Source organism: Erpetoichthys calabaricus, chromosome 8, assembly GCF_900747795.2.
Source record: "Erpetoichthys calabaricus chromosome 8, fErpCal1.3, whole genome shotgun sequence".
Lineage (NCBI taxonomy): Eukaryota > Metazoa > Chordata > Cladistia > Polypteriformes > Polypteridae > Erpetoichthys > Erpetoichthys calabaricus.
Window position 1 is genome coordinate 158,671,837 of NC_041401.2, and position 26,277 is coordinate 158,698,113.

Genomic DNA, 26,277 nt, shown 5'->3' on the forward strand with positions numbered 1-26,277 from the left:
AATAAGCAAATGGTATCACTGAAAACCACAGAAAACAAAAACAGCAAAAAAACACAGTACGAGGAAAGTTCGAAGAAATAATTTTTTTTTTTACAATGTTTCTGTTTGGGGATCGTTGCGCAAATGTACACAACTAACCTGCGACCACAGATCTAACTGCTCTGCGGATGATTCATTCAGGTATTTCAAGGTCATTTCGGTGTAATGAAAGTATCTGCTGAATGTACTTCGTAGTAATGAGATTTCTATAGACTCGTGTCATATGGGGAAACTGTTGGGACCATAAAAATACTTTGTTGTAATACTCTCTCATTCGGTCTCTCTCCTCCCTCTGCGCCGCTGCAAAGCCCCGCCCGCCAAGTGTTCTGAAAAGTCTGAGTGAGTCTCTGTTGCCGGCAGTTCTCTCGAGGCCCGGCTGTCAGACATCTGCGGACCGGGGGTGGGGGACCCCTGTGATAGAGCACTTATAGTGCTCGTCTCTGCAGCTTCTCTTTGTGTGGCTTGGCAGTAGGACAGATCCTCACTTAGACTGACAGATCAAGGAAATGAGAAAACAAGTGGAGTGTGCTTCATGCTCGCTGTGGGTAAGTTGAATCAGCTCAGAAGAGCATAGATCAGGGCTAGAGAAGGCTTTGTGAAAGCAGAGTTTTGACATACAGCCGAGGAGACAGGTGGAGGTTTATGCTGCTGAAATGGTATATTAGTTGAAACAATGACACATCAATCACGGTATTTGGAGTCACAGTTCGTATGAATTTTGAAGCGACAAAGTTTAAGATAGTCTTATTGTGTCAGTGATTTTGTGGTCCTCAGATCTTTCAGTTGATCATTCAATTTTTTGCAGTGAAGTCCGCAATAAACTGAAAATGTTTACAATTAATAGTCAGCAGTGCTGATCCCTCCATTGCTGTTGCCCTCCAACACCCTGATTAGTCTTGAAGACATATGCAGGTGTGGAGCATGTGTGGAGATTCCTGGGTTATCAGCCAGTTCTTGCCATGATGCAATGGCAATATCCCAAACTATTGGTCGGCCAGCTTTATTTATTACAATGACATGCAATGGCCAGAAATCCGCAGATTCTTGAGAACAATGCAACTGGCTACATCGGCTCCTGATTTTCTCACTTTTGTAAGTAGATTGTTTTATCAGAAAGTCTTATTTTTATTGAATGAACTCGAAACGGTGTTTGGGCAAATCACAGCATACATTTACACGGTCGAATTTCAAAAATGGGGTTTGCCTCACATGCATTTATTGGTTACTTTGCAAAATAAATTGTTAACTGCTGATGATGTAGATTGGTTTGTCTGTGCTGAGATTCCAAACAGAGAAACCTGTCCTGAATTATGGTATAAAGTCATTAAGCACATGTCTCACGGAGCACATTTAAAAATTTAAGTATGTTGGAACTCAAAAGAACAAAAGTGTTTAAAGAAATTTCCAAAAGAGTTCGTTCAAACAACAGACAAATGACTAAGGCTGGCTTTCCTGATCACCGAAGAGATTATCGTCACGAACAACACACTTATCACGGAAAAAAAGTGGTAAAATTGCCACGCTCGATAATTCAATGATTGTATCATATAACCCATATTTGCTCAAACGATTCGATTGACATATTAAAGTCGAGTATTGTGCATCGGTTATGAGTATTAAGTACATCTACAAGCACATTCATAAAGGGCACGATAGAGTACGCATAACTTTATCCAAAGAAGAGTCTCAGGATGAAGTTCAAGCATATTTAGATACTCGCTACTTCAGTGCAGTGGAAAGCGGGTGGCATTTAATGGAACTGCCGATGCACGGTCTAAGTAATTCAGTGAATATGATTCAGTTTAAAGATGGCAAAGAGGCAGAAGCTTTACAAGTCATAGAAATACAAAATAGTTAACTTATTTTGAACTTAATAAAATGAACATTAATGCAAAAGCATATACAAATTCCTCAACATTACACATGGCATAAACGAAAAACGAGTGTGGCATCCAAGACAAATTAATTGCAAAACTGTTGCTCGCTTAAATATAGTCTCACCAAAAGATATCAAACGATTTAATTTTGTTGTATAAACATGTTCTAACTATAGATGGAACTACGTATGGTACTTTTCAAGACGCGGCACGAGCAGCTGGGTTATGTAAATCCGATGACTATATGTTTGAAATGATGTCTGATGCCACTTCTGTAATGATGCCTGACAAATTAAGACACTTCTTTGTGTACTTAATTATGACAGGTGAAGTTGATGCTTTACAATTATGGGAAGCGTTCAAAGCACCATTGTCCGAAAAGTCCAATGAACAAACTGCTCTTTCGATCATCAAAGACATGTCAGAAGCAGAAGATTTAATGATGCAGCAATTTGGACTTTCACAAGAAATTAACGAATCAGAGGTAAAGAAAGAGATAACAGCAGACGAAAACCAGACGAAGACCATAAAACATTATATCAGGAAATGTACTCGCAATTAAAGGATGATCAAAGATCAATTTTCAACACAATTCAAAAATGTCTACTTGGCGAGATTACCCAGCAGTTATTCTTCATAGATGGACCAGGTGGAACAGGGAAAATGTTTTTGTATAAATGTTTAGTCCATTATTGTAAACACTTATGTAAAAACATTACATCGATAGCGTGGACAGGTATAGAAGCAATTCTTCTTCCATACGATAAAACAGCTCACAAAACATTTAACCTACCTTTACATGTCACAGACGAAAATATTACGTTGAAACGGACAAAGAAACTTAAACAGCAAATGCAACACAATGACATTTTTGTTTGGAACGAGGCATCAATGATCCCACATATTACATGTAATTGACACAACGTTTAGGGATGTGTTTGAATCCGAACAACTGTTTGTGGGTAAAACCTTTATACTGGGAGGCGTCTTTAGACAAGTTCTACCAGTGGTCAAGAAAAGAGGCCGAAGGCAGATTTACGATGCATGCGTTTATGGTCCTTGGTCCAAAAATTCACATAAACTCTTTTAGGGCTAATTTGTTTTTGTTTCTTTTCTCCCAGGGCTGAATATTTTTCCACAAACTAACATTTTTTAAAAAAGAACACAAAGCAATTGTTTAACATATCAAATCAACAAAAAATATTTACTTTTGACAAATGTTACTGTCTTGCATGTTGTATGAGCCTGCATACTATATGATTTCACATACATATCACATACATTTTACACAGCAAAGTCCTGCAAAGTCTGATCTCGCTCAAAGCAGCCAATTTCAGTCATTGTCACATTGCACTGCTTACAATATGTGTTGCTTTGGTGCCTACTTTTCAATTGTTTATTGCTGTACTTTCTCACATATATTGTTAGTGTGTACTGTAGAGAGACAAGTCACCCATTTGCCATTGTGCCTTGCCACTGCCACCAAGTTTTCTGCCCGCATGAAAACTGTATTGTCACCTCTTTTCATCTTCAGCCTGTCTGGCTTCAACAGTGAAGCCATGTGTCTCCTGTTCACCCTCACAGTGCCACAAGCTCCAGTTCTCCTGCTTTGTAGCTCCATGAACAATTCTGGGCATGTATAAAAATTGTCCAAATGTACACAACATGACCCAAATGCTCATAGCCCTGAAGCAGCTCCAGCACAACCTGACTTGTCAAGGGACAGTTCTCTCTTTGAAAGAAATACTTTCCTGTATATGTAATTACTTTCAGGCAGAAACCAGTGTTTGCTTCTGCCAGTACAAAATCCTTTATGCCATACTTGGTGGGCTTGTCTGGCATATATTTGCAGAAAAAAAGGCGTCCCTTTTATTTTATCATAGATTCATGCACAGACAAATCACGGCCAGGCTGATAAAATTGTTTCTACGTTGGTTCCACAATGTGAAGCAGGGGCTGAACTTTATGCATGGCGTTATAGCCTGGCTCACCCCTTGGGATTTGCTTCTGTTTATTACAGAAGTTAATAAAACTTTGCAGCATCACCTACCTATCATCACGCTGCATAACCTGTCCAAAGCCACCAGGGGACAAAGCACGTTTGGACCAATGCTCCCTGAAGTTATATCACCAGTTCTGTCCCATCTCTATTTGTAATGCCACAACGCCCTTCGTCTCGTCTTTTGTTGTGGGTTTCCACTTTGAAAAACGAGAATGCGATGCAAGCGCAGCCCGTGATTCAAAAATTTTCTCTGCCTACCTGTTTGTCTCGTTTGACAGTTGCTGCAAAGCAGCATCAGGAGAGAGCAGCCTGAAGTAGCCCAGCAGCTGGTAATCTGTCGTGTCCAACAGCAAGCCATGCCGTCTTGTGAAGTCTGGTAGCCAGTTTGGCTCCCACGGATCAATGTCTGGGTATTCCTCCCACGCGAACCTTGCCATAGGTGCATCGGCTGCGCGAATGCACTCAGCTGGCAGCCAATCAGCTGGTGCGGCATCGGCTGGTGTCCGATCAGCTGATGCCGGCTTCTCACTGTCTTGCTCGATCTCCTGATCACTGTCAATAAAATCCGATTCTGGATTTTTCTGGATTACATTTGTTTACATTTCGCAACTCATGCACACGCAAGGATTAGTTGCTGAGTCAACGAGTCTAGCATTCCTCCAAGCACAGAGGGAATGCCTGTGACGTGACGGTGAGTTTTGTCGCCATTAACAGCTGATTGTCGCCCTCAACCCCTCCTGCCGACAAAAGTCGACATCCGCCCTAAAAGAGTTAAAAACAAATGTGAGCAAATCAAACTTCGGCTGATTTCGCAAAATGGCTGCTAGACATTGGAAGCTTTACAATTCAAACTCTCCCAATAACAGAAGACTTGTTATGTACAAATCTCATTGAAGAATTTTATCCAGAAGGATTATAACAGAAAACACGAGTATTTGGGCAGTCCTAGCAGCGAGAAACAATGAAGTGAAACGAATTAATGCGCAGATTGTCGCTCGGTTACACGCAAATTGGTTAGATGCGTATCAATAGGCTATGCTGAGGCAGTTGGTACTGATAGTGCAGAAGATGAAAACATCTATTTACAATATCCCACAGAATATCTACAGTCGTTAACACCATCCTGTCTTCCACTGGCTGAATTACTGTTTAAAGAAGGATGTATCGTAATGTTATTGCGTAATTTATGTATGAGTGATGGACTTTGCAATGGGACAAGATTATTTGTCTTGAAAATTGGTAGAACAATTCTAACATGTAGAATTTTAACAGGCGACAAGAAAGGTAATGTGGTGCATATTCCGCTCGTAACATTTGTTTTGTTTTGGTAGAGTATTTTATATTGCTCTACTTTCTCCTATTGTATTATTAATATGTAACCTCTGTCAGAACACCTCAAATCTCACAGACTTACCACTGTTTATAAGGTATTATAGTATATAACTTCTCCCCACCTTCCCTCCTAAATCTATAACCTCAGGCAATTAGGTGTAGTAAAAGACAAGCAGGAGTTAGGTTACAATTTAAACAATGTATTATTGATAATATTCGTAAATAATAACAATATGCAAAGTACATTTGAATATTGGCAACCATACAACCTGATTAAATGGTGATGTGTAGTTTCAGGCGGCACACAGACTTGTTAGTTACTTAAAAATGTCTCTAGTTAAGGCATCATTTGTGGTCAGCTTTCTTCAGAACAGGCCACATTGCCTGTTTCAATATGGTTGCTGAACTGTGTTCTTCATTGTGTTGTCCTTTTCAGTTCATGGTGTGAGATGGTCATTCAGCAGTTTGGTAAGAGAGAGAGAATGAGGGAGTGAGCACATTTATAGATGTTCTGTCCAGCCCCTGGAGCCAATAGGACGTTGTGGTACTTAAAGGCTTCTGATACAAGCCAGACCAATGGGGGGATAGAACATCTTCACACCTGCCACCCCCCAAAACCATTTGTTGAGTTAAAGCTTGGCAGTTAGGCAGCCTGGCTTTGTGTGGAGGATGAGAGAGAGTGACTTTAGCAGAGAAACACTTGCCAAACTGGTTTGAGGCATTTCTCCCAAAACCCTGTTGTAAAATTCTAAGAAACTTAGTCCTGGTTGGGGGGGGGGATTGGTTGTAAACATGAATGCTTAACACAAATATTACATTGCTATTTATCAGCTTATATGCAAAATCTCACATCACAACAACATTAGACACAAAAGGAGATCCTGATATGCCATTCGTATTAAAATGTTTACAGTTTCCCGTGAGAAGAGCTTTTGCAATGACAATTAACAAATCACGACAAACATTCGAAAAAGTTGGTTTATTTATAAGAGACAAAGAAACAATATTCACTCACGGACAGTTATACGTTGCATTGTCACGCTGTAAGACCAAACAAGGAATCAAAATTCAATGCGAGCTTCAAGAAAAGTTCCAAATATTGTTTTTATGGAAGTTTTAAAATAAGAACTGCACATTATGCATATGTGACAATTCCCATGAAAACCAAATAAATACATTGTATTTCCACTGGACCAAACCCTGGGGTTAGCGAGCAAAGCCCCCTAGTTATATATAAAGATGTGGCTGCTAGAGAGTAAATATGCATTGTCTTAAAGCTAAATAAAACTTAACTTTTATGTCTTGTATCATGAAACCATAGCAAATCAGTGAATGCCTTCAGCAGAGCTTGTCTTCATTTACACACTCGCCTATTTGAAAGTTGTCATTTTTGTACCATGTGTTGTAGCGTATAATTTTTAAGTAGTCTTCCAGTTGTTTGATTATAAAGTGCTTTGTTCACAGGGCTGTGTATGGTGAACAAAACAAACAATTATGGAAGATGCGATGGTGTGCAAATACAACTGTTTCAACCCTCCATGGTATTATTTTCTTCTGGGAAAAAATGTTTCTGCCCATATAAAGAAGTTCATGACATGCCCATGGGGTGTTTATTCATATGTCTAGTTCACTTGACAGCTTGCCTAATGAAACAAAACTGAACTAACTGGATATTGAAAAAAAATAACGAATAATCTCCTGATTCGTAACAAAACATACTACTTATGAGTTTGAAAATGCCTTAAATTGGCTTATAAGCCAGTCATCATAATGAGCCAAAAAATAATTGTGATGCTTGATAGGCTGCCATTAACAAAGTATTTCAAGACAGCTGACAGTGCATTGCCAGTTATGCCTTACAACACACAGCACACTCTTTTATTAGACAAAAATAATAAGTAGGCTACACTCTAATCCAGTTTCCGTTAAGCGTATGCACTTTTCACCATTAATAACATTGAAGATAGAGTATTGAGAGATATTGTCAGTTAACTCTGACATAATTAGTTCAATAACATTGGAACGTGGTATTGAAATCTGTAACAAAAATAAATTCTATGTTCACTTTGTTGTATTGCATCCTGGTATTGTTAAAATGCCAACACTAAAAAATTCTGCATTGGGCTTATGGATAGTTGAAATTTGCTGTAACATTATTCATGCCGGTGTTCATGCCAAGTTCGTGTTTCATAAGCTTTTGTAAGTGTAAGCAACTTTTTTACATGAGGCCCTTGGTCTGGTTTGCTTATTTTGAGGGTTGTTCACCCTTTTGACTCTTATTGTGTTGCTGTATCACAACAGACATTTAGTGAAGGCAAGATTTTCCTAGTGTAGAAATGAGACAAGTCAACAGAAATGAGAAATAGTGCTCAGCGAGGCTACCAAGGATAAATATTTTTTTGGTTTAAATCAGTTAATTTTTTCATTCTTTTATCAATATTATAATCATTAGGAAAATATGTGTGAAGGATAGGCAGATATTCTAAGTCAGAAGTTCATCTTGTTACTTTTAAGAAAGTCACACAATGCTGTGGAAGGCAGAAAATAGATAGATAGATAGATAGATAGATAGATAGATAGAGAGAGAGAGAGAGAGAGAGAGAGAGAGAGATAGATAGATAGATAGATAGATAGATAGATAGATAGATAGATAGATAGATAGATAGATAGATAGATAGATAGATAGATAGATAGATAGATAGATAGATAGATAGATAGATAGATAGATAGATAGATACTTTATTAATCCCAAGGGGAAATTCACATACTCCAGCAGCATCTTACTGATACAAAAAACAATATTAAATTAAAGATTGATAATAATGCAGGTAAAAACAGACAATAACTTTATATAATGTTAACGTTTACCCCCCAGGGTGGTATTAAAGAATCGCATAGTTTGGGGGAGGAACAATTTCCTCAGTCTGTCAGTGGAGCAGGACAGTGACAGAAGTCTGTCGCTGAAGCTGCTCCTCTGTCTAGAGATGAAACTGTTTAGTGGATGCAGTGGATTTTCCATAATTGATAGGAGCCTGCTGAGCGCCTTCCTCACCAGTTTGTCTAGGCGTGAGGCGTCTTTCTTCTTAATGCTGCCTCCCCAGCACACCACCGCGTAGAAGAGGGCGCTCGTCACAACCGTCTGATAGAACATCTGCAGCATCTTATTGCAGATGTTGAAGGACGTCAGCCTTCTAAGGAAGTTTAACCGGCTCTGTCCTTTCTTACACAGAGCATCAGTATTGGCAGTCCAGTCTAATTTATCATTCAGCTGCACTCCCAGGTATTTATAGGTCTGCACCATCTGCACACAGTCACCTCTGATCATCACGGGGTCCATGAGGGGTCTGGGCCTCCTAAAATCCACCACCAGCTCCTTGGTTTTGCTGGTGTTCAGGTGTAGGTGGTTTGAGTCGCACCATTTAACAAAGTCATTGATTAGGTCCCTATACTCCTCCTCCTGCCCACTCCTGATGCAGCCCACGATAGCAGTGTCATCAGCGAACTTTTGCACGTGGCAGGACTCTGAGTTGTATTGGAAGTGCGATGTACATAGGCTGAACAGGATCGGAGAAAGTACAGTCCCTTGTGGCGCTCCTGTGTTGCTGACCACAATGTCAGACGTGCGGTTCCCAAGACGCACATACTGAGGTCTGTCTTTAAGATACTCCACGATCCATGCCACCAGGTATGAATCTACTCCCATCTCTGTCAGCTTGTCCCTAAGGAGCAGAGGTTGGATTGTGTTGAACGCGCTAGAGAAGTCTAGAAACATAATTCTTACAGCACCACTGCCTCTGTCCAAGTGAGCGAGGGATCAATGTAGCATATAGATGATGGCATCCTCTGCTCCCACCTTCTCCTGATATGCAAACTGCAGAGGGTCGAGGGCGTGTTGAACCTGTGGCCTCAGGTGGTGAAGCAGCAGCCTCTCTATGGTCTTCATCACATGTGATGTCAGAGCAACAGGCCGGAAGTCATTCAGCTCACTAGGACGTGATACCTTTGGGACTGGGGTGATGCAAGATGTTTTCCAAAGCCTCGGGACTCTCCCCTGTTCCAGGCTCAGGTTGAAGATGCGCTGTAGAGGACCCCCCAGCTCCGATGCACAGACCTTCAGCAGTCGTGGTGATACTCCATCTGGACCCGCTGCTTTGCTGGCACGAAGTCTCCTCAGCTCTCTGCTCACTTGCGCTGTTGTAATTATGGGTGAGGATGTCTCTCCTATGCTGGTATCAGCAGAAGGATGTGTGGACAGTGCAGTACTCCGAGGTGAGAGTGAGAGTGGGTTAGGGTGGTCAAACCTGTTAAAGAAGTTGTTCATTTGGTTTGCTCTCTTCACGTCTGTCTCGATGGTGGTACCCCGCTTCGAGCTGCAGCCAGTGATGATCTTCATCCCATCCCACACTTCCTTCATGCTGTTATTCTGCAACTTCTTCTCCAGCTTTCTCCTGTACTGCTCCTTCGCCGCCCTGAGCTGGACTCGGAGTTCCTTCTGCATGCGCTTGAGCTCATGCTGATCACCGTCTTTAAAAGCCCTTTTCTTCTGGTTCAAAAGGCCCTTGATGTCACTTGTAATCCATGGCTTGTTGTTAGCATAGCAGCGTACAGTTCTTACTGGAACTACAGTGTCCATACAGAAGTTGATGTAGTCAATAGTGCAGTCAACAACTTCCTCAATGTTCTCACTATGTGATCCCTGCAGGATATCCCAGTCTGTAGTTCCAAAACATTCTCTCAGAGCATTCTCAGCCTCCGGGGTCCACTTCCTGAATGATCGTGTGGTTGCAGGTAGGACCCTCACTTTTATATATCACCCATCCATCCATTAATTTTCCTAACTTGCTTATCCAAATGAACAGAATGTGAAGGGAGCATTGGCAACGAAGTTTTTTTTGCCTGGTTGGATACATTTTCAGGGTGCAAGATATTATACTTACTTACGACCAGACTGAATAAAGATTCTAGACCTACCTTTGTGACATCCCTCTGTATATACGTTGAATGCTACAAGTGTGCCCAAGTCTGTCCTTTTGCATTGAACAAGTATTTAACATAGAGAAGTTTATTATGAAAACATTGTGTTGTTTGTAGTGAAAATCCTTCCTTTTTCCAGCAAACAGAGAGTCAGACACAGCACAGCAGAGTCAAAAATTAGTGAAACTTGATGGACATCAATATGTATAACAGAGGGAAGAGCCTGTGACGGAGCGGCTCGGCTGCACGCTACAGGTTCCTTCCAGAAGCCTCACAAACCCGCCATCACCGATAACATAACCAAGGGATGAGCCAGGCAAATGAGAACAATTGCTCACAGCAAGAGGTTGATGCATAAAGTGTATCAATGCTTTTATTAAAATAATCCATCAAAAGAAACAGGAATCCAAAACAGTGTAGTGCAATCAATCCGTGATAAATAAATAATCCGTTAAAACAGTGAACTGTGAAGGTTAAAACCAAGTCAAATAATCCATTTAAACAAGGGTAGAATACAATACAGTAACCTGTCATTTTAAAACCCGGTCCCCAGTGCAACCCTTTGTAAACCACATCTATTCTGCTTGACTCTGCTGCGAGGCCTAAGGAGACGCCCATCCAACAGACACAGCCATCCAACTCCTGCTGGTCTGGATCCCTGCTGTCCCATAGCTCCCAGCAGGACTCCCAATCCAGACCTCAACTTAGGAAGGCTCAGAACCCGGTGGCCATCCGTGGTGCAAACAGGGTTCCCCTTCTGAGCCTCCCTGACTCCTGCTGCCTTTCCGGACATAACGCGGGTAGTCCCACCTGCAGGTTACTCCAGCTTCCTGGTCTCTCAGCTGGAATAGCGTTCTCCCAGCCTCTGAGCATCGGCTGCATGCTTCTTTTAAGGAGCTCTGTTCCCAGCTACCTGCCTTCTCTCTCTCTCTCTCTTGCTTTCGCTCTCTCTAGCTCACTTGCTCTAGCACTAGCTGTTACTGCCTCCTGCCTTCTTTCTCCTTCCTTCAACCTTTTGTTTTCTCTTTTTCCTTCGTGTTTCTTTCTTCACCCTTTATGCTCTGCTATAAAAATTGGGTACAGGTGTGAGGAGCAGCTCTCTCCACAACATCACTTGAGGTTCCTGACTGATCCGTCCACCTCTGCACGTGGAGACGGCACGGCCAGCCAGTTACCCAGTCAACCACGGAGTGAAATGCACACCTGCACCATTTTACCACAGAGCCATTAATGAAAACATTTTAGGAGAAAACACAAACAGGTGCTTGTGAAACATAATCTAGTCAGTCATGCAAAAATATTTGTCTTCAGTGTGATTAACAGGTCTGAGTTGTTAATTTAAATCAAGCAAGAACACTCCTTTAAATATGCACATAAATAGCAATCCATTGATCACTTTGCTGGATCAGTACAACAATACACAAATAAGATAAAGCACTACTTATCACCACACATTACTTGAATCTTTACATAAAAGAACAAAAAAAGAAAGAATGTGTATAAAAAGAATGGAGGAGAGATTAAAAGTAAACATTTCATATGTAGAAGGAGAAGATTTATTTTTCCCAATGTGCATGCGTGTTTCCTCTATGGATTCTGGTTTCATTACATAGTGAGTATAGTAGTGGCATTAGTTAGACTCTGTAATGGATTCTTGTCCTATTCAGGCCTTATTTCTACTTTGCAGCCACTACTGCTGTCAAAAGGAATTGGGCCGAAGTGATACTGAAATGAAAAAAGACTTGAAGAAAGATGACGGATTTTATTCAGACTGAAGCAAATTGTGCAAAAAAGTGCTCATGTTTCTAGTTTTCCATGTGCCATTAAGATTTTTTTTGTTTGTTTGTTTATTGCAGCCCTGGTCTGATCTTGGAATCCAGACAACATACCAACAATTCCCTATTTCCATAATGCAACAGGTAATGTTAAATCTGTTTAATATTTATATTCCTGTACAAATGCAATATTTCATTAATGTTTATTTAACTGTGATTTCATTCTAAGCTGGTTTGAAAATGAATGAGTGAATGGTTGCATTGAATCTATCAGTTTAACTTTAGCTAAACTATCCTTGCTTTATTCCTGCAGTCTTTTTTTCTTAACTTCCTCACAGTAGGATTGTGATTTCATTATGATTGGTTAGATTTGTGAGCATCTGGATGTATGTCGTATTTGCAGTTCTTTCTAGAAAGTTTTTTCATTTATTTAGATATCGGGTTACTGTAAATGTAAAGATGCAGTAAGTGTAAAGAGAATAGTCTATGAATATTTTTTTGTTGCCAGAGGGGATTGAAATATTTTGTATATCTATATTGGATGGTTTGCAAGATTTTAAAACTCAACACATGAACTTAGACACATGGTTTATAAATTGCTTTATGTAACCTTTAAGTGCATAGCTGTATTTATAGCACCTAATCAAATGAATAGGTACAAAAATGCTCATATGATACAATAGTAAGTTTAATACTAACCCACTGAAATTAGGCATTATATATCCAAGTGCATGTGACGATGCAGTGATAATATTCAGTGTAAGTAAATTACAAAATTAAAAAATTTTGATGAGACCAAGCCATTTAGTAGGCAAAGTTTGCCAATCCTATTCAACTTATTTCCCCAAAATAACATCAAGTTGAATTTTGATGGTCTCTAAAGTCCAACTTTCTACTTCAGTGCTTGCTAATTTACAGTTGTACAGGTCTGTGATTATCTGTATGAAGAAAATTTGTATAATATTTGTGTAAAAGTTACTCTTAACAAATGTCCAGCTGTGTGCTTGTTTTATTGTTGAGCTATAACAACCTGGATTTTCTGTACTAATTCTTTCATAATTTTTAAAACTTCAATTATGTCACCCCTCAACCTCAAGTTTGTTTTAACTGAAATGATTCAGTTCCTTTAATCTTTCCTCATACCCTGCTGTCGTGGAATCAGCCTAATCACTCCTTTCTGGACCTTTTCTAATATGGCTATGTCTTTTTTGTAGCTTACAGACCAAAACTTTACAGAGTGCTCCAGGTGAGGTCTCACCAGTGTGTTATAAAGCTTAAGCATAATCTCCTTTTACTTGTACTCTGTATATTGTGCTTTATAACCTGACATTCTTAATGGCTTCTGTACACTTTCCAGTCTAGAGGTTGATAGTGACAAGTTCAGTATGACCCATAGGTCCTTCTCATAAAGGGTACTTCGAAATCTCAGTCCTCTCATTGTATATTAACTCTTTTAGGGCGGATGTCGACTTTTGTTGACAGAAAGGGTTGAGGGCGAATGTCGACAAAAGTCGACATCCAGGGATAGAGGGCGACAATCAGCTGTTAATGGCGACAAATCTCACTGTCACGTCACAGGCATTCTCTCTGTGCTTGGAGGAATGCTAGACTCGTTGACTCGGCAACTAATCCTTGCGTGTGCGTGAGTTGCGAAATGTAAACAATGGCAAGATGGCATCGACATGTGACAAGGGAGCGAAGCGAGTGCAGAAAAGAAAACACTCGGCAGACGATGTTTTGCGCATTATCGCGGAGTCGGACTCTGATTTTTCAGAATCGGATTTTATTGACAGTGATCAGGAGATTGAACAAGAGAGTGAGAAGCCGGCATCAGCTGATCAGACACCAGCCGATGCCGCGCCAGCTGATCCGCTGCCAGTTGAGCACCTTCGCGCAGCCAATGCACATACGGCAAGGTTCGCGTGGGATAAATACACAGACATTGATCCGTTGAGAGCCGATCTGGCTACCGGACTTCACAAGACAGCATGGCTTGCTGTTGGACACGACAGATCACCAGCTGTTGAACTACTAAAGCTGCTCTCTCCTGATGCTGCTTTTCAGCTACTGTCAGACGAGACAAACAGGTAGGCAGAGAAATTTTTTGAATCGCGGGCTGCGCTTGCATCGCATTCTTGTTTTTCAAAGTGGAAACCCACAACAAAAGACGAGATGAAGCGCGCTGTGGCATTACAAATAGAGATGGGACAGAACTGGTGATATAACTTCAGAGAGCATTGGTCCAAACGTGCTTTGTCCCCTGGTGGCTTTGGACAGGTTATGCAGCGTGGTGATAGGTACGTGATGCTGCAAAGTTTTATTAACTTCTGTAATAAACAGAAGCAAATCCCATGGGGTGAGCCAGGCTATAACGCCATGCATAAAGTTCATAAAGTTTCAGAAGATGAAAAGAGGTGACAATACGGTTTTCATGCAGGCAGAAAACTTGGTGGCAGTGGCATGGCACGATGGCAAATGGGTGACTTGTCTCTCTACAGTACACACTAACAATATATGTGAGAAAGTGCAGCAACAGACAATTGAAAAATAGGCACCAAAGCAACACATATTGTAAGCAGTGCAATGTGGCAATGACTGAAATTGGCTGCTTTGAGCGAGATCAGACTTTGCAGGACTTTGCTGTGTAAAATGTATGTGATATGTATGTGAAATCATAGAGTATGCAGGCTCATACAACATGCAAGACAGTAACATTTGTCAAAAGTAAATATTTTTTGTTGATTTGATATGTTAAACAATTGCTTTGTGTTCCTTTTTAAAAAATGTTAGTTTTTGGAAAAATATTCAGCCCTGAGAGATAAGAAACAAAAAAAAAATTAGCCCTAAAAGAGTTAAACTCTTAACTTTTCTACTTCCTACGTGTAATACCTTATATTTAGTTACATTAAGTTTCATCTGCCATAAATCTGCTGAGGCCTGTATTCTGTTCAGATCCCTCTGTAATGATTTGACTTGTTGTGATTATGGGATGCTAAGATTCTTACCATCTAAAGATGGTCGTGAGGACCCCAGGAAACACACCCTGCCTTGATCCGGCATGCACACAGTCACACACAGAAACACTACAAACTGACACAGTGAATCGATAAATAATAAAGATAATAAAGGATATAGTATTAACCAAATAATGAAAAGATTAAACCTTCATACTGCACAGCTAATTCATCATCATCATCTTCATTCAATATCATTCATTATTGGTGAGTACCCATACATTTTACTGTATTTTTATTAAATTAAATTATTAGTGTATTTACCCTACTTATACCAAAGAAAACGACAGCGCATACCAAAGAAAATGCGCTTGAAATACAGTACATATAGCGGTAACATCTGTATTTTACATTCTAGTACTGTGGGAGACATCGCAGTACTATACTGTACAGTATACAGATTTACCTTTACATTCTTTCTTTAGGGTAATGTATTAAGCTGAGTTTGAAATGCAATTAAAATGCTTGGTGGCATATTTAGTGCATTTTTTGACCACATCCAAAATTTGCAGTTTTTCACAATTCATGGAGCATAACCCCCATGAATTTCAGGGGTCGACTGTAATCTATTTCTTTCTTTGTCATCCAAGTATGAATCTGAGGTGGACAGCCTTTTGCACAGGTAAGATTGCGCCACTTCAGCAGGTTTAGACAAACAACCCTTAATGATCTGCCAATAAAGTCCCTTTTCTTCTCTGGAAATTGGTGCTTCTGACAGTTAGACTTGCACTTGAGCTGCTGACAGGCTGCTTGAGTTCTGTGTTTTTTGAAAATTCTCTTCTACAGCTAGTATTTCAGCGTGCATCTTAAATAGTGAGCCGCAAAATATTTCTTCTGAGATTACAGCCTTTATGCTTGTCATCTCAGCCTTTTCATGATGCATTTTATGTCACTTTTGTATAATTTTCAATAATATTTCCCCACATTTATTGGTTTGTTGTGTGATAAAATATTGATCCTTGTACCTTGTGTTTAACCTACTAAGTGTAAGACTTGAGCATTACTCGGGCTGTGAAAACCGTTAGTCCCGAATGTTTCGCAGGCAGCTGTTACAGATACCTCTTGTGTAAGTGTTAGAACCGAGTCTCGCTCCTGCTATAAAAGTGTTGTCAGTGTAAGTCTGGAACATTACATTATTGATGGGTCTTGCATCTTGCATCTTTGAATATAAAGCCAGAAGGAGGACCCAGCAACTGTGATGCCAGAGTGGCCCTGCCTCTAGTGGAACCACCCACAAAGAGCATACAATACAATACAATACAATACACTTTGTATTTGTATAGCCCAAAATCACACAAGACGCCTTGACTCTCTAAGAAGACAAAGAAAAACTCCCAACAAAACTGTTGTAGGGAAAAAATGGAAGAAACCTTGGGAAAGGCAGTTCAAAAAGAGATCCTTTCCAGGTAGGTTGGGCGTGCAGTGGGTGTCAGAAAGAAGGGGGTCAGTACAATACAATACACAGAACAGAACAAATAGAACAATGTCACATTGAATAAGACAGTATACAATAATATACATAACAGAAAATATGTAATGATAAAACACAATTACTCAAAAAGATAAACAATAATAAAATACATACACATCTGTTTGTACATAACAAAGTGATTGCTCCAGCCTTTATTAAGGCCACACCTTAAGCATCAGGGTTCCTGCAGTATACTTCCAGGCCAAGAGCATTGACAGTGTAGAGCGTCTAGATTTGGTGCTTTCAGTGTTCTAAAAATGGAAGTAGTTTTTGTTTTGTCATTGTTTTTTTGGGTGAAAAGTATACTGTATTTGAAATTGTAAATTTTAACACACTATATTACAATCTACATTTAGCTGGAGTCGATGTTGGCAAATGTTTACTGACTTCAGTAACCCAAGAATTGCTTCCGACTCTGACTCCACGACTCCGACTTTGCATTTCTGCTATTATATATACAGTTTACAGCGTGTTTTATCAGTCTTTCAGTTGAAGAGTTTGCAAGTCAAGCTACATTTTAGTTGCTTTCTAATATAAAATAATCTGGACTATAGCCTAAATACTGACCTTGTATGTCTTTTTAAATGAACGATATATGTCAATGTAAGTCTGTTAGAGATTGCAATGGACACAGGTAATTATATTTTACAATTACATTTTGCATTATAAATGTTAATAATTTGTAGAATTTATGTAGGGTACTGTATTTCTCTTCCTCTGCAAGATGGGAATTTTCACATTTTTCCAAAGGAAACAGACATATTTTCACATTGATCACATTAGTTTAAAGGAATAAAAAGTACTACCTCATTAAATTAACTTTTTCTACATGAGATAAGCTTAAGAGTAATGAAAGGACTTCTTGACCTTGGAGAGAGTTGGCTGGGTGTACTAAACACTGCATGAATGCAGTGCATGGCATAAATCGGAAAAATAACACGTGGCCACAGAATATTTCACTCTTCACTACACATGTTCATTCATTAATTGCATTTCCTATGGATTGTGTGCTTTTGGCTTTTGTGCATTAAAATATTGTTGCTGGAAATAAAAATAATGACCTGAAGAAAATGTCCACAGCATCTCCAACAGTTTAAGTAAATACTAGGGGGCTCCGCCCCCTGCTCGCTTCGCTCGCCAACCCCTGTGTTTGGTTTACTGGATATACAATACAATTTATTTTTTGTATAGCCCAAAATCACACAAGAAGTGCAGCAATGGGCTTTAACAGGCCCTGCCTCTTGACAGCCCCCCAGTCTTGACCCTCTAAGAAGACCAGAAAAAACTCCCAAAAAAAAAAACCCTTGTAGGGAAAAAATGGAAGAAACCTAGGGAAAGGCAGTTGTGGAATATGACCTGGACACAGACAGGCAGACACGTTTAAATCACCCCACACACATTTATTTTGGTGCTCCATAATACAATCCATCACTACTCACAACCCCAATACCCCTCAGTCCAGGCCAACACAATGCCTTCTCTCTCTTTTCTTCCAGACCACCTCCTTCTCTCCTTCAGAAACCTTGTCCACTCTTCCACCCAACTCAAGTCCATCTCTGAAGGGAGGCGGCCCCTTTAACACTAGAATTACCAGAGCTTACGAAAAAACTCGTATATCCGGCCCACCTTAAATCGTTTCTTAAATCCGTTCACACCTCTCCGCCAGCATCCTTTGTCCTCTAAATGTGCTGATAAAAGACAAGCTGCCAGCAGCCGGCTATTCCATCCCCCCACCGACTTAGAACGTGAGCGAACTTTTCCCAGCTCACGACTTGATTGTTTACCTGGGAGTGAAGTGCAGTTTTACAGTGGAAATGATAGATCGTTATTTGGAAGACACGCATGAAATGCGTGTTCCGTTTCTAAAGTAATCTGTGTAAACACATTGTTAAAACAGAAACTTTTTCATATTTTAGTAATAAATGTTACAAAATGTAGTAGGCATAAACTATAGAATATATAAAGCCCGAGTTCCAAAGATCAAATAAACACTTTCACAAAAGCTTCAAGAATGATTCAACAGCTTATGTGGCGTAGCGCGTTAAGATTTGCCTCTTAGCGCAGAGCAGCTTTTCCTTGCCTCACAGACCTGAGTTTGATTCCCCGCTGGGGATGAAGTGTTGCTTTTTTTTTCTTTTCTTTTAAACCTCAAACGGACATAAAATTTATACATTGGTATGCACTGTCAGTTACTGAGATCGTTATATTTTCATGTGGGATGCTCCTTTTCAAATATTTTTTTAACAATTGAGACTGCAATTAACAGGAACAACTGTCCTTATAACTTATTTTTAAGATCCATAACACACAGACAGACAGAGCACTGCGTAATAGAGAGACAGACAGGCAGAGAAGTCACTAGATATATAAATAAACAGGGAAGCCACGTGTACTGAAAGAAAAAAAGAACAACATGTGCGTTGTCCCTGCTGCACTGAATAAGCGCAGGCGCTCTAACATCACCCCTCCCCCGATCTTACTAAGATCGGGGGAGGGGTGATGTTAGAGCGCTTATTCAGTGCAGCAGGGACAACGCACATGTTGTTCTTTTTTTCTTTCAGTACACGTGGCTTCCCTGTTTATTTATATATCTAGTGACTTCTCTGCCTGTCTGTCTCTCTATTACGCAGTGCTCTGTCTGTCTGTGTGTTATGGATCTTAAAAATAAGTTATAAGGACAGTTGTTCCTGTTAATTGCAGTCTCAATTGTTAAAAAAATATTTGAAAAGGAGCATCCCACATGAAAATATAACGATCTCAGTAACTGACAGTGCATACCAATGTATAAATTTTATGTCCGTTTGAGGTTTAAAAGAAAAGAAAAAAAAAGCAACACTTCATCCCCAGCGGGGAATCGAACGCAGGTCTGTGAGGCAAGGAAAAGCTGCACTGCACTGAGGCAAATCTTAACGCGCTACGCCACATAAGCTGTTGAATCATTCTTGAAGCTTTTGTGAAAGTGTTTATTTGATCTTTGGAACTCGGGCTTTATATATTCTATAGTTTATGCCTACTACATTTTGTAACATTTATTACTAAAATATGAAAAAGTTTCTGTTTTAACAATGTGTTTACACAGATTACTTTAGAAACGGAACACGCATTTCATGCGTGTCTTCCAAATAACGATCTATCATTTCCACTGTAAAACTGCACTTCACTCCCAGGTAAACAATCAAGTCGTGAGCTGGGAAAAGTTCGCTCACGTTCTAAGTCGGTGGGGGGATGGAATAGCCGGCTGCTGGCAGCTTGTCTTTTATCAGCACATTTAGAGGACAAAGGATGCTGGCGGAGAGGTGTGAACGGATTTAAGAAGCGATTTAAGGTGGGCCGGATATACGAGTTTTTTCGTAGGCTCTGGTAATTCTAGTGTTAAATAAGCACCCGGATGTGCTTCAGGTGTGTTCCCGGCAATCTCCCACTGACACGCCCCAGTGTGGCGGAAGTGCCGGCTGTCTCCCCAGAAGCACTCCGGGTGTCCCTATTCCTCTTCCCCCCAGCACTTCCTGGTGTGGCGGAAGTGCTGAAGTCCAGGGTCCTCCAGGTATTGGGGTCCCCCTGGCGGTGACCACGGGCCCCTAAAGGGTCGAGCTTCCCAACTCTGTACCCCGCGGCCCCCAGGGTGGTCGCCCCCTCGAGGTCTGGAGGAGGCACAAGCCCTCCTCCGATCTTCTTGGGCGTCCCGGCTGGGTACCACCCCCATCCAGGTACCACACAGTTCAAAGAGAGACCCCCTTCCAGGTAGGTTGGGCGTGCAGTGGGTGTCAAAAAGAAGGGGGTCAATACAATACAGTACAATACATAGAACAGAATAAATCCTCAATACAGTATAAAAATAAAAATTCTTGAAGTATGGAGTAGAATTTCACATTAGATGATATCACATAATATGACTTGGATTTGTTTTAAGTCCTGGAGACCTCATTCAACAAGCTGCCTCCCCCATTTTGCCATTCCACATCTGAAATAGCGCTAATCCGATGAAAGGACCCCTCATTCCCACGTCCCCATTCATCAGGGATGACTTTATCTTAGGCAGGCAATCTACAATTTAAAGAGATTGTTATTTTCTTGTGAATTGTTACATATGCATTATTTTCACTCTTTTACTTTAAAAACTTTTGTAAAAACAATACTTGTTTCTTTATTTCCTGCCCCGCACGTGGTTACGTGTTGCGGCTGAACGTACGCTAAGGATATGCTTTTGGATTATTTGCTGTCATTTTGCTGCTTGCTAGCTGCCTCTCCTGCCTGTCGCATGTCTTTGTTTTAAGAGCTCAGAGCACATGATGCTTGCCTGCCAAAAGCATTCCAACAACTGCTAGCTTAGAGGTCTGTTGACTTGTTTTAAATGATGGCTCACTGCCTGGTCTCACGTGACGTTGTAAAAGCAATACCTGTCTTTTATTTCTGGCCCCGGGCGTGGTTGAATTCTTTCTTGCAGGATGTAGAACGCTGCTCGCGTTCGGTTGGGGTAGCTGCTGTCGCACTGCCCTTGGATTTTTTTAAAGCCTGTACAGCCGCTGTCCTTTTTGCTACGGCCCTGGGACAATCTCTTGGCACCAAGTCTCATGTTTACGGTCCCCACGAGACGCACTGTGGCAAGTCTCCTTGATCTCGCGGGTCTTTAAAATGTCTTTCGAGATTATCACGTATCGTAGCCTTGCATTTGCTTTCCATTGCAGGATTTTCTTTTATATATAGAGAGACATGCTATGTAATGAGTACCACAGACCCAAATGACACCACAACTTATTGGCACTTCATTCCTTCTCCTTTATTAAAACATAATTATTGTTAATATCATCTAGCTCCCCAAACATTAAATATCTATGAATACTCCATCCAGCTTTGCAACTGACCTAACGGTTTCTAATTCATCACCATACGCTTATTCAGTTACAGAGATCACTCAGTATATATCTCTGTCTTTGTGCCTGCAGCCTTTATATGAAGACATTAAGCTATGGTGATTTTATTTATAAAGTATTTACATTTAGCCAATAAAAAAATGAAGCAGGTTTTTTAATATTAAAATGGATTTTATATTTGCTTGCTGTTAAAAAATATATATCTTTCCCTGGACTTAATTGTTCATGCCACCTATTTTATTATCATTTCATTTTAATTCTGTCCCAAAAGCTAACCTGCATGGAGGCATGAACCTAAAGCACAAAGAGCCAGGTAATGTAATTTTTAATACGACACATCTTCAAACAATAATGTATACCTTCTGTTTCAAGAAAAAGTGTATTTTCTGCATGCCTTCATTATAAAGACTTAGATAGATAGATAGATACATAGATAGATACATACTTTATTAATCCCAAGGGGAAATTCACATACTCCAGCAGCAGCATACTGATACAAAAAAACAATATTAAATTAAAGATTGATAGCAATGCAGGTAAAAACAGACAATAACTTTGTATAATTTTAATGTTTACCCCCCCGGGTGGAATTGAAGAGTCGCATAGTTTGGGGGGAGGAACGATCTTTTCAGTCTGTCAGTGGAGCAGGACAGTGACAGCAGTCTGTTGCTGAAGCTGCTCTTCTGTCTGGAGATGACACTGTTTAGTGGATGCAGTGGATTCTCCATAATTGATAGGAGCCTGCTAAGTGCCCGTCGCTCTACCACAGATTTCAAGTTGTCCAGCTCCATGCCAACAGTAGAGCCTGCCTTCCTCACCAGTTTGTCCAGGCGTGAGGCGTCCTTCTTCTTAATGCTGCCTCCCCAGCACACCACCGCGTAGAAGAGGGCGCTCGCCACGACCGTCTGATAGAACATCTGCAGCATCTTATTGCAAATGTTGAAGGACGCCAGCCTTCTAAGGAAGTATAACCGTCTCTGTCCTTTCTTACACAGAGCATCAGTATTGGCAGTCCAGTCTAATTTATCTTCCAGCTGCACTCCCAGGTATTTATAGGTCTGCACCATCTGCACACAGTCACCTCTGATGATCATGGGGTCCATGAAGGGTCTGGGCTTCCTAAAATCCACCACCAGCTCCTTGGTTTTGCTGGTGTTCAGTTGTAGGTGGTTTGAGTCGCAACATTTAACAAAGTCCTTGATTAGGTCCCTATACTCCTCCTCCTGCCCACTCCTGATGCAGCCCATGATAGCAGTGTCGTCAGCGAACTTTTGCACGTGGCAGGACTCTGAGTTGTATTGGAAGTCCGATGTATATAGGCTGAACAGGACCGGAGAAAGTACAGTCCCCTGTGGCGCTACTAAAAGACGCCGGTATTTTGCAACGCCCGAAATATATACATCGCGGGTCAGGTCGCCGCCACCGCCGGGCTGCGAATGAAAAGACCACCGGCAGCATTTGCTCAGGAATACGCCGTCTTTCTCATGACCCTGGAAATAGAAGTGTCAGTGTGCCAAATTTACATTATGTGGAATTAAACCCTGATCGCGGCTCTGTGCAAAAAGAAGCCTCATTAACTAACATTGCACTATTTAACTCGAGGTTTCTTAATGGCAAAGCATTGGTGCTGTCAGAACTCATCACTGACACCAAACTTGATATTCTGTGTTTAACGGAGACTTGGCAAAAACCAAACGAATTTGTGTCTCTCACAGAGGCAACTCCAGTTGGTTTCACTTTCCACACAGAGCCTCGCAGCTCAAGACAAGGTGGCGGGCTTGCAGTAATTGTCAGAGATGACTTAAAAATTAAACGAATCCCGATTGACTGTCCATTGTCTTTTGAGTGCCTGGCTCTTAAACTAATAACGAAATCAGGTCCTGTCTCACTCATTGTTGTTTATCGTCCCCCAAAATACAATGCATCCTTCTTATCTGATCTGATTGAACTTTTGACCCACCTAAGCTCTTAACTCTCAGAGAATTATCCTTCTTGGTGATTTCAACATCCATATTGACATCCCCACATCTAAACTGAGGAATAAATTCCTATCCTTACTGGACTGCTTTGACTTGACACAACATGTTGATTTTCCAACCCACTCTGGCGGTCATATATTGGATCTGATCTGCACTTCTGGACTATCTGTTGCCAACATTTACAGCACTGATTTGGGACTCTCTGACCATAAAGCAGTATTTTTCACTGTTTCACTGCCTTTCCCTCCTCTTACCTGTAAATGACAAATTTCTTAAAGAAACCTTAAAAATATCTGTCCCTCTATCCTTTCTGGATCCATTTCTGATCTTTTACTGTCTTCACCTATTCCACCAACACTAGATAGTCTTGTTGACCACTATAACACAGCCCTTCATTCAGCATTAGATAAAACAGCTCCTTTAAAACATAAGGAGGTTTCCTTTAAACGTTCAACTCCTTGGTATAACTCAGAATTGCGATCTATGAAAGCAGCTGGCCGACGCCTTGAGAGAATGTCACGTAAGACTGGCCTCACCGTGCACATCCAGGCTTTCTCTGACCACCAAAGAGCTTACAGAGAAGCACTAACTTCTGCCAAGAACACCCATTACGGCAGAATAATAGAAAGTGGCCACGATAACCCAAGGGTTCTGTTCTCTGTAGTTAATAAACTACTCGAACCCGCATCTGGCCCAACTACCTCTTCTACTGAAGTCTGTGAGGAATTCCTCCACTTTTTCCGTAACAAAATTAAAGATCTAAATAATTCAACTAACATAAATACATCATCTGTTTATATCTCTCCCTGTTTTCCCACTCCATCCAGCTCCTTCTCTAAGTTCTCACCAGTCACATCTGCGTCTGTTAATAACCTGCTTTGTAAGATGAGGCTGACTACTTGTGTACTGGACCCCATCCCCACCACACTACTTAAATCCTGCCTTCATGCCATAATCCCGACTGTTACAATAATAATAAACTCATCCCTTGACACTGGCTCTGTGCCGCTCACTTTTTAAATTGCTTCTGTAACCCCAATGTTAAAAAAGTCTGGTCTTGATGCTGACAATCTTAACAATTTCCGGCCTATTTCCCACTTACCTTTCCTGTCAAAAGTTCTTGAGCGTGTTGTAGCTTCCCAACTCACCAATTACCTAACCTCTAATAATTTGATGGAACACTTTTAGTCTGGTTTCAGGGCGCGGCACAGCTGTGATACTGCTCTGCTACGGGTAACCAATGATTTGCTTATGGCAGCAGACTCTGGACAAACCAGCATATTAATTCTGTTAGACCTCAGTGCAGCATTTGACACTGTCAAGACATGACATCCTACTGTCCAGAATGGAGAACATGCTGGGCATCTCTGGCACTGCCCTCCAGTGGTTCAAGTCCTATCTGACTGATAGGCAAGAGTTTGTTAGTCTTGGCAAGAGCAGATCCAGCTCAGCGCCAGTCACACAAGGAGTCCCTGAAGGCTCTGTCCTTGGTCCTCTGCTTTTCTGTATTTACATGCTTCCCCTTGGCCATATTATCCGTAGCTATGAACTGGGTTATCATTTTTATGCAGATGATACTCAACTCTATTTCAATGTTAAAAGTGGAACTTCATCAGAGCTGTCTCAGCTCACAACCTGCCTTAGTGAAATTAAAACCTGGATGGAGCAGAACTCTTTAAAATTAAATTGCAATAAAACTGAACTCCTGCAAATTGGGACTAAAATGCAACTTAATAAAATGAGCTCCTTTCCAGTCCATCTTGGCGGTGATCTCATCAGACCTGCCTCTACTGTAAAAAATCTTGGTGTCATTTTTGATTCCTCCCTCTCTTATTCCGCCCACATAAATCACATTAAGAAACTTTCTTACTTTCACCTCCATAACATATCCCGTGTTCGCTCCTTCCTCTCCTTTTCTAACGCTGAGAAACTTGTCCATGCTTTTATCACATCCCGCATCGATTATTGTAATTCCCTACTGGCAGGTGCCCCTTCTAATCTTATATCACAGCTCCAGCTTATTCAAAACTCAGCTGCAAGAGTCCTTACTCGAACCAGCAGCAGCGAGCACATCACACCCATCCTGCTCCGTCTCCACTGGCTCCCTGTGTCTTACAGAATCGAATATAAAATCCTACTAATAACTTACAAAGCCTTAAATAACCTCGCGCCAAACTACATCAGTGACCTTCTCCATCACTATGTGCCTGCCCGCCCACTAAGGTCCTCTGATTCTGGCAACCTTGTTGTGCCCCTCACTAATCTACACTCCATGGGTGAGAGGGCCTTCAGCTGTATAGCGCCCAGACTCTGGAATGACCTACCAAAATTAATCAGGTCAGCTGACTCCATGAGTTCTTTTAAAAAAACAACTCAAAACTCATCTGTTCAGGAAGGCTTTTAGCTCTATTTGACTTAATTACCCTTCTCTAAGTTTACTTCTCTGTCAAGATGCTAATGTAACCAGTGTGTGTGTGCTAGACCATCAATTATGTTGTCTGTTTCTTTTTTTTTTCAGAATTCACTGTCTTAATCTTCTTTATTTATTTATCTGGTTTGTAAAATGCTATATACTGTATATGCTGCCGTTCTTTATTATATTCTGTAAGTGCCTTGAGAATGGGAAAGGCGCTATATAAATAAAATGTATTATTATTATTATTACTGTGTTGCTGACCACAATGTCAGATGTGCAGTTCCCAAGACGCACATACTGAGGTCTGTCTTTAAGATAGTCCACGATCCATGCCACCAGGTATGAATCTACTCCCATCTCTGTCAGCTTGTCCCTAAGGAGCAGAGGTTGGATTGTGTTGAACGCGCTAGAGAAGTCTAGAAACATAATTCTTACAGCACCACTGCCTCTGTCCAAGTGGGAGAGGGATCGGTGTAGCATATAGATGATGGCATCCTCTGCTCCCACCTTCTCCTGATATGCAAACT

At 40.9% G+C, this 26,277-nt stretch overlaps 1 protein-coding gene across 1 annotated transcript in view; it reads left to right on the forward strand.

Moving 5' to 3' along the window:
• LOC114656637 (protein boule-like) overlaps positions 1-26,277 on the forward strand; it is a 212,456-nt gene that overhangs the window by 136,655 nt on the left and 49,524 nt on the right. Inside the window, exon 8 of the mRNA XM_051931058.1 lies at positions 12,081-12,143. Coding sequence (XP_051787018.1) covers positions 12,081-12,143 — 63 coding nt within the window. The remainder of the gene's footprint in view (positions 1-12,080; positions 12,144-26,277) is intronic.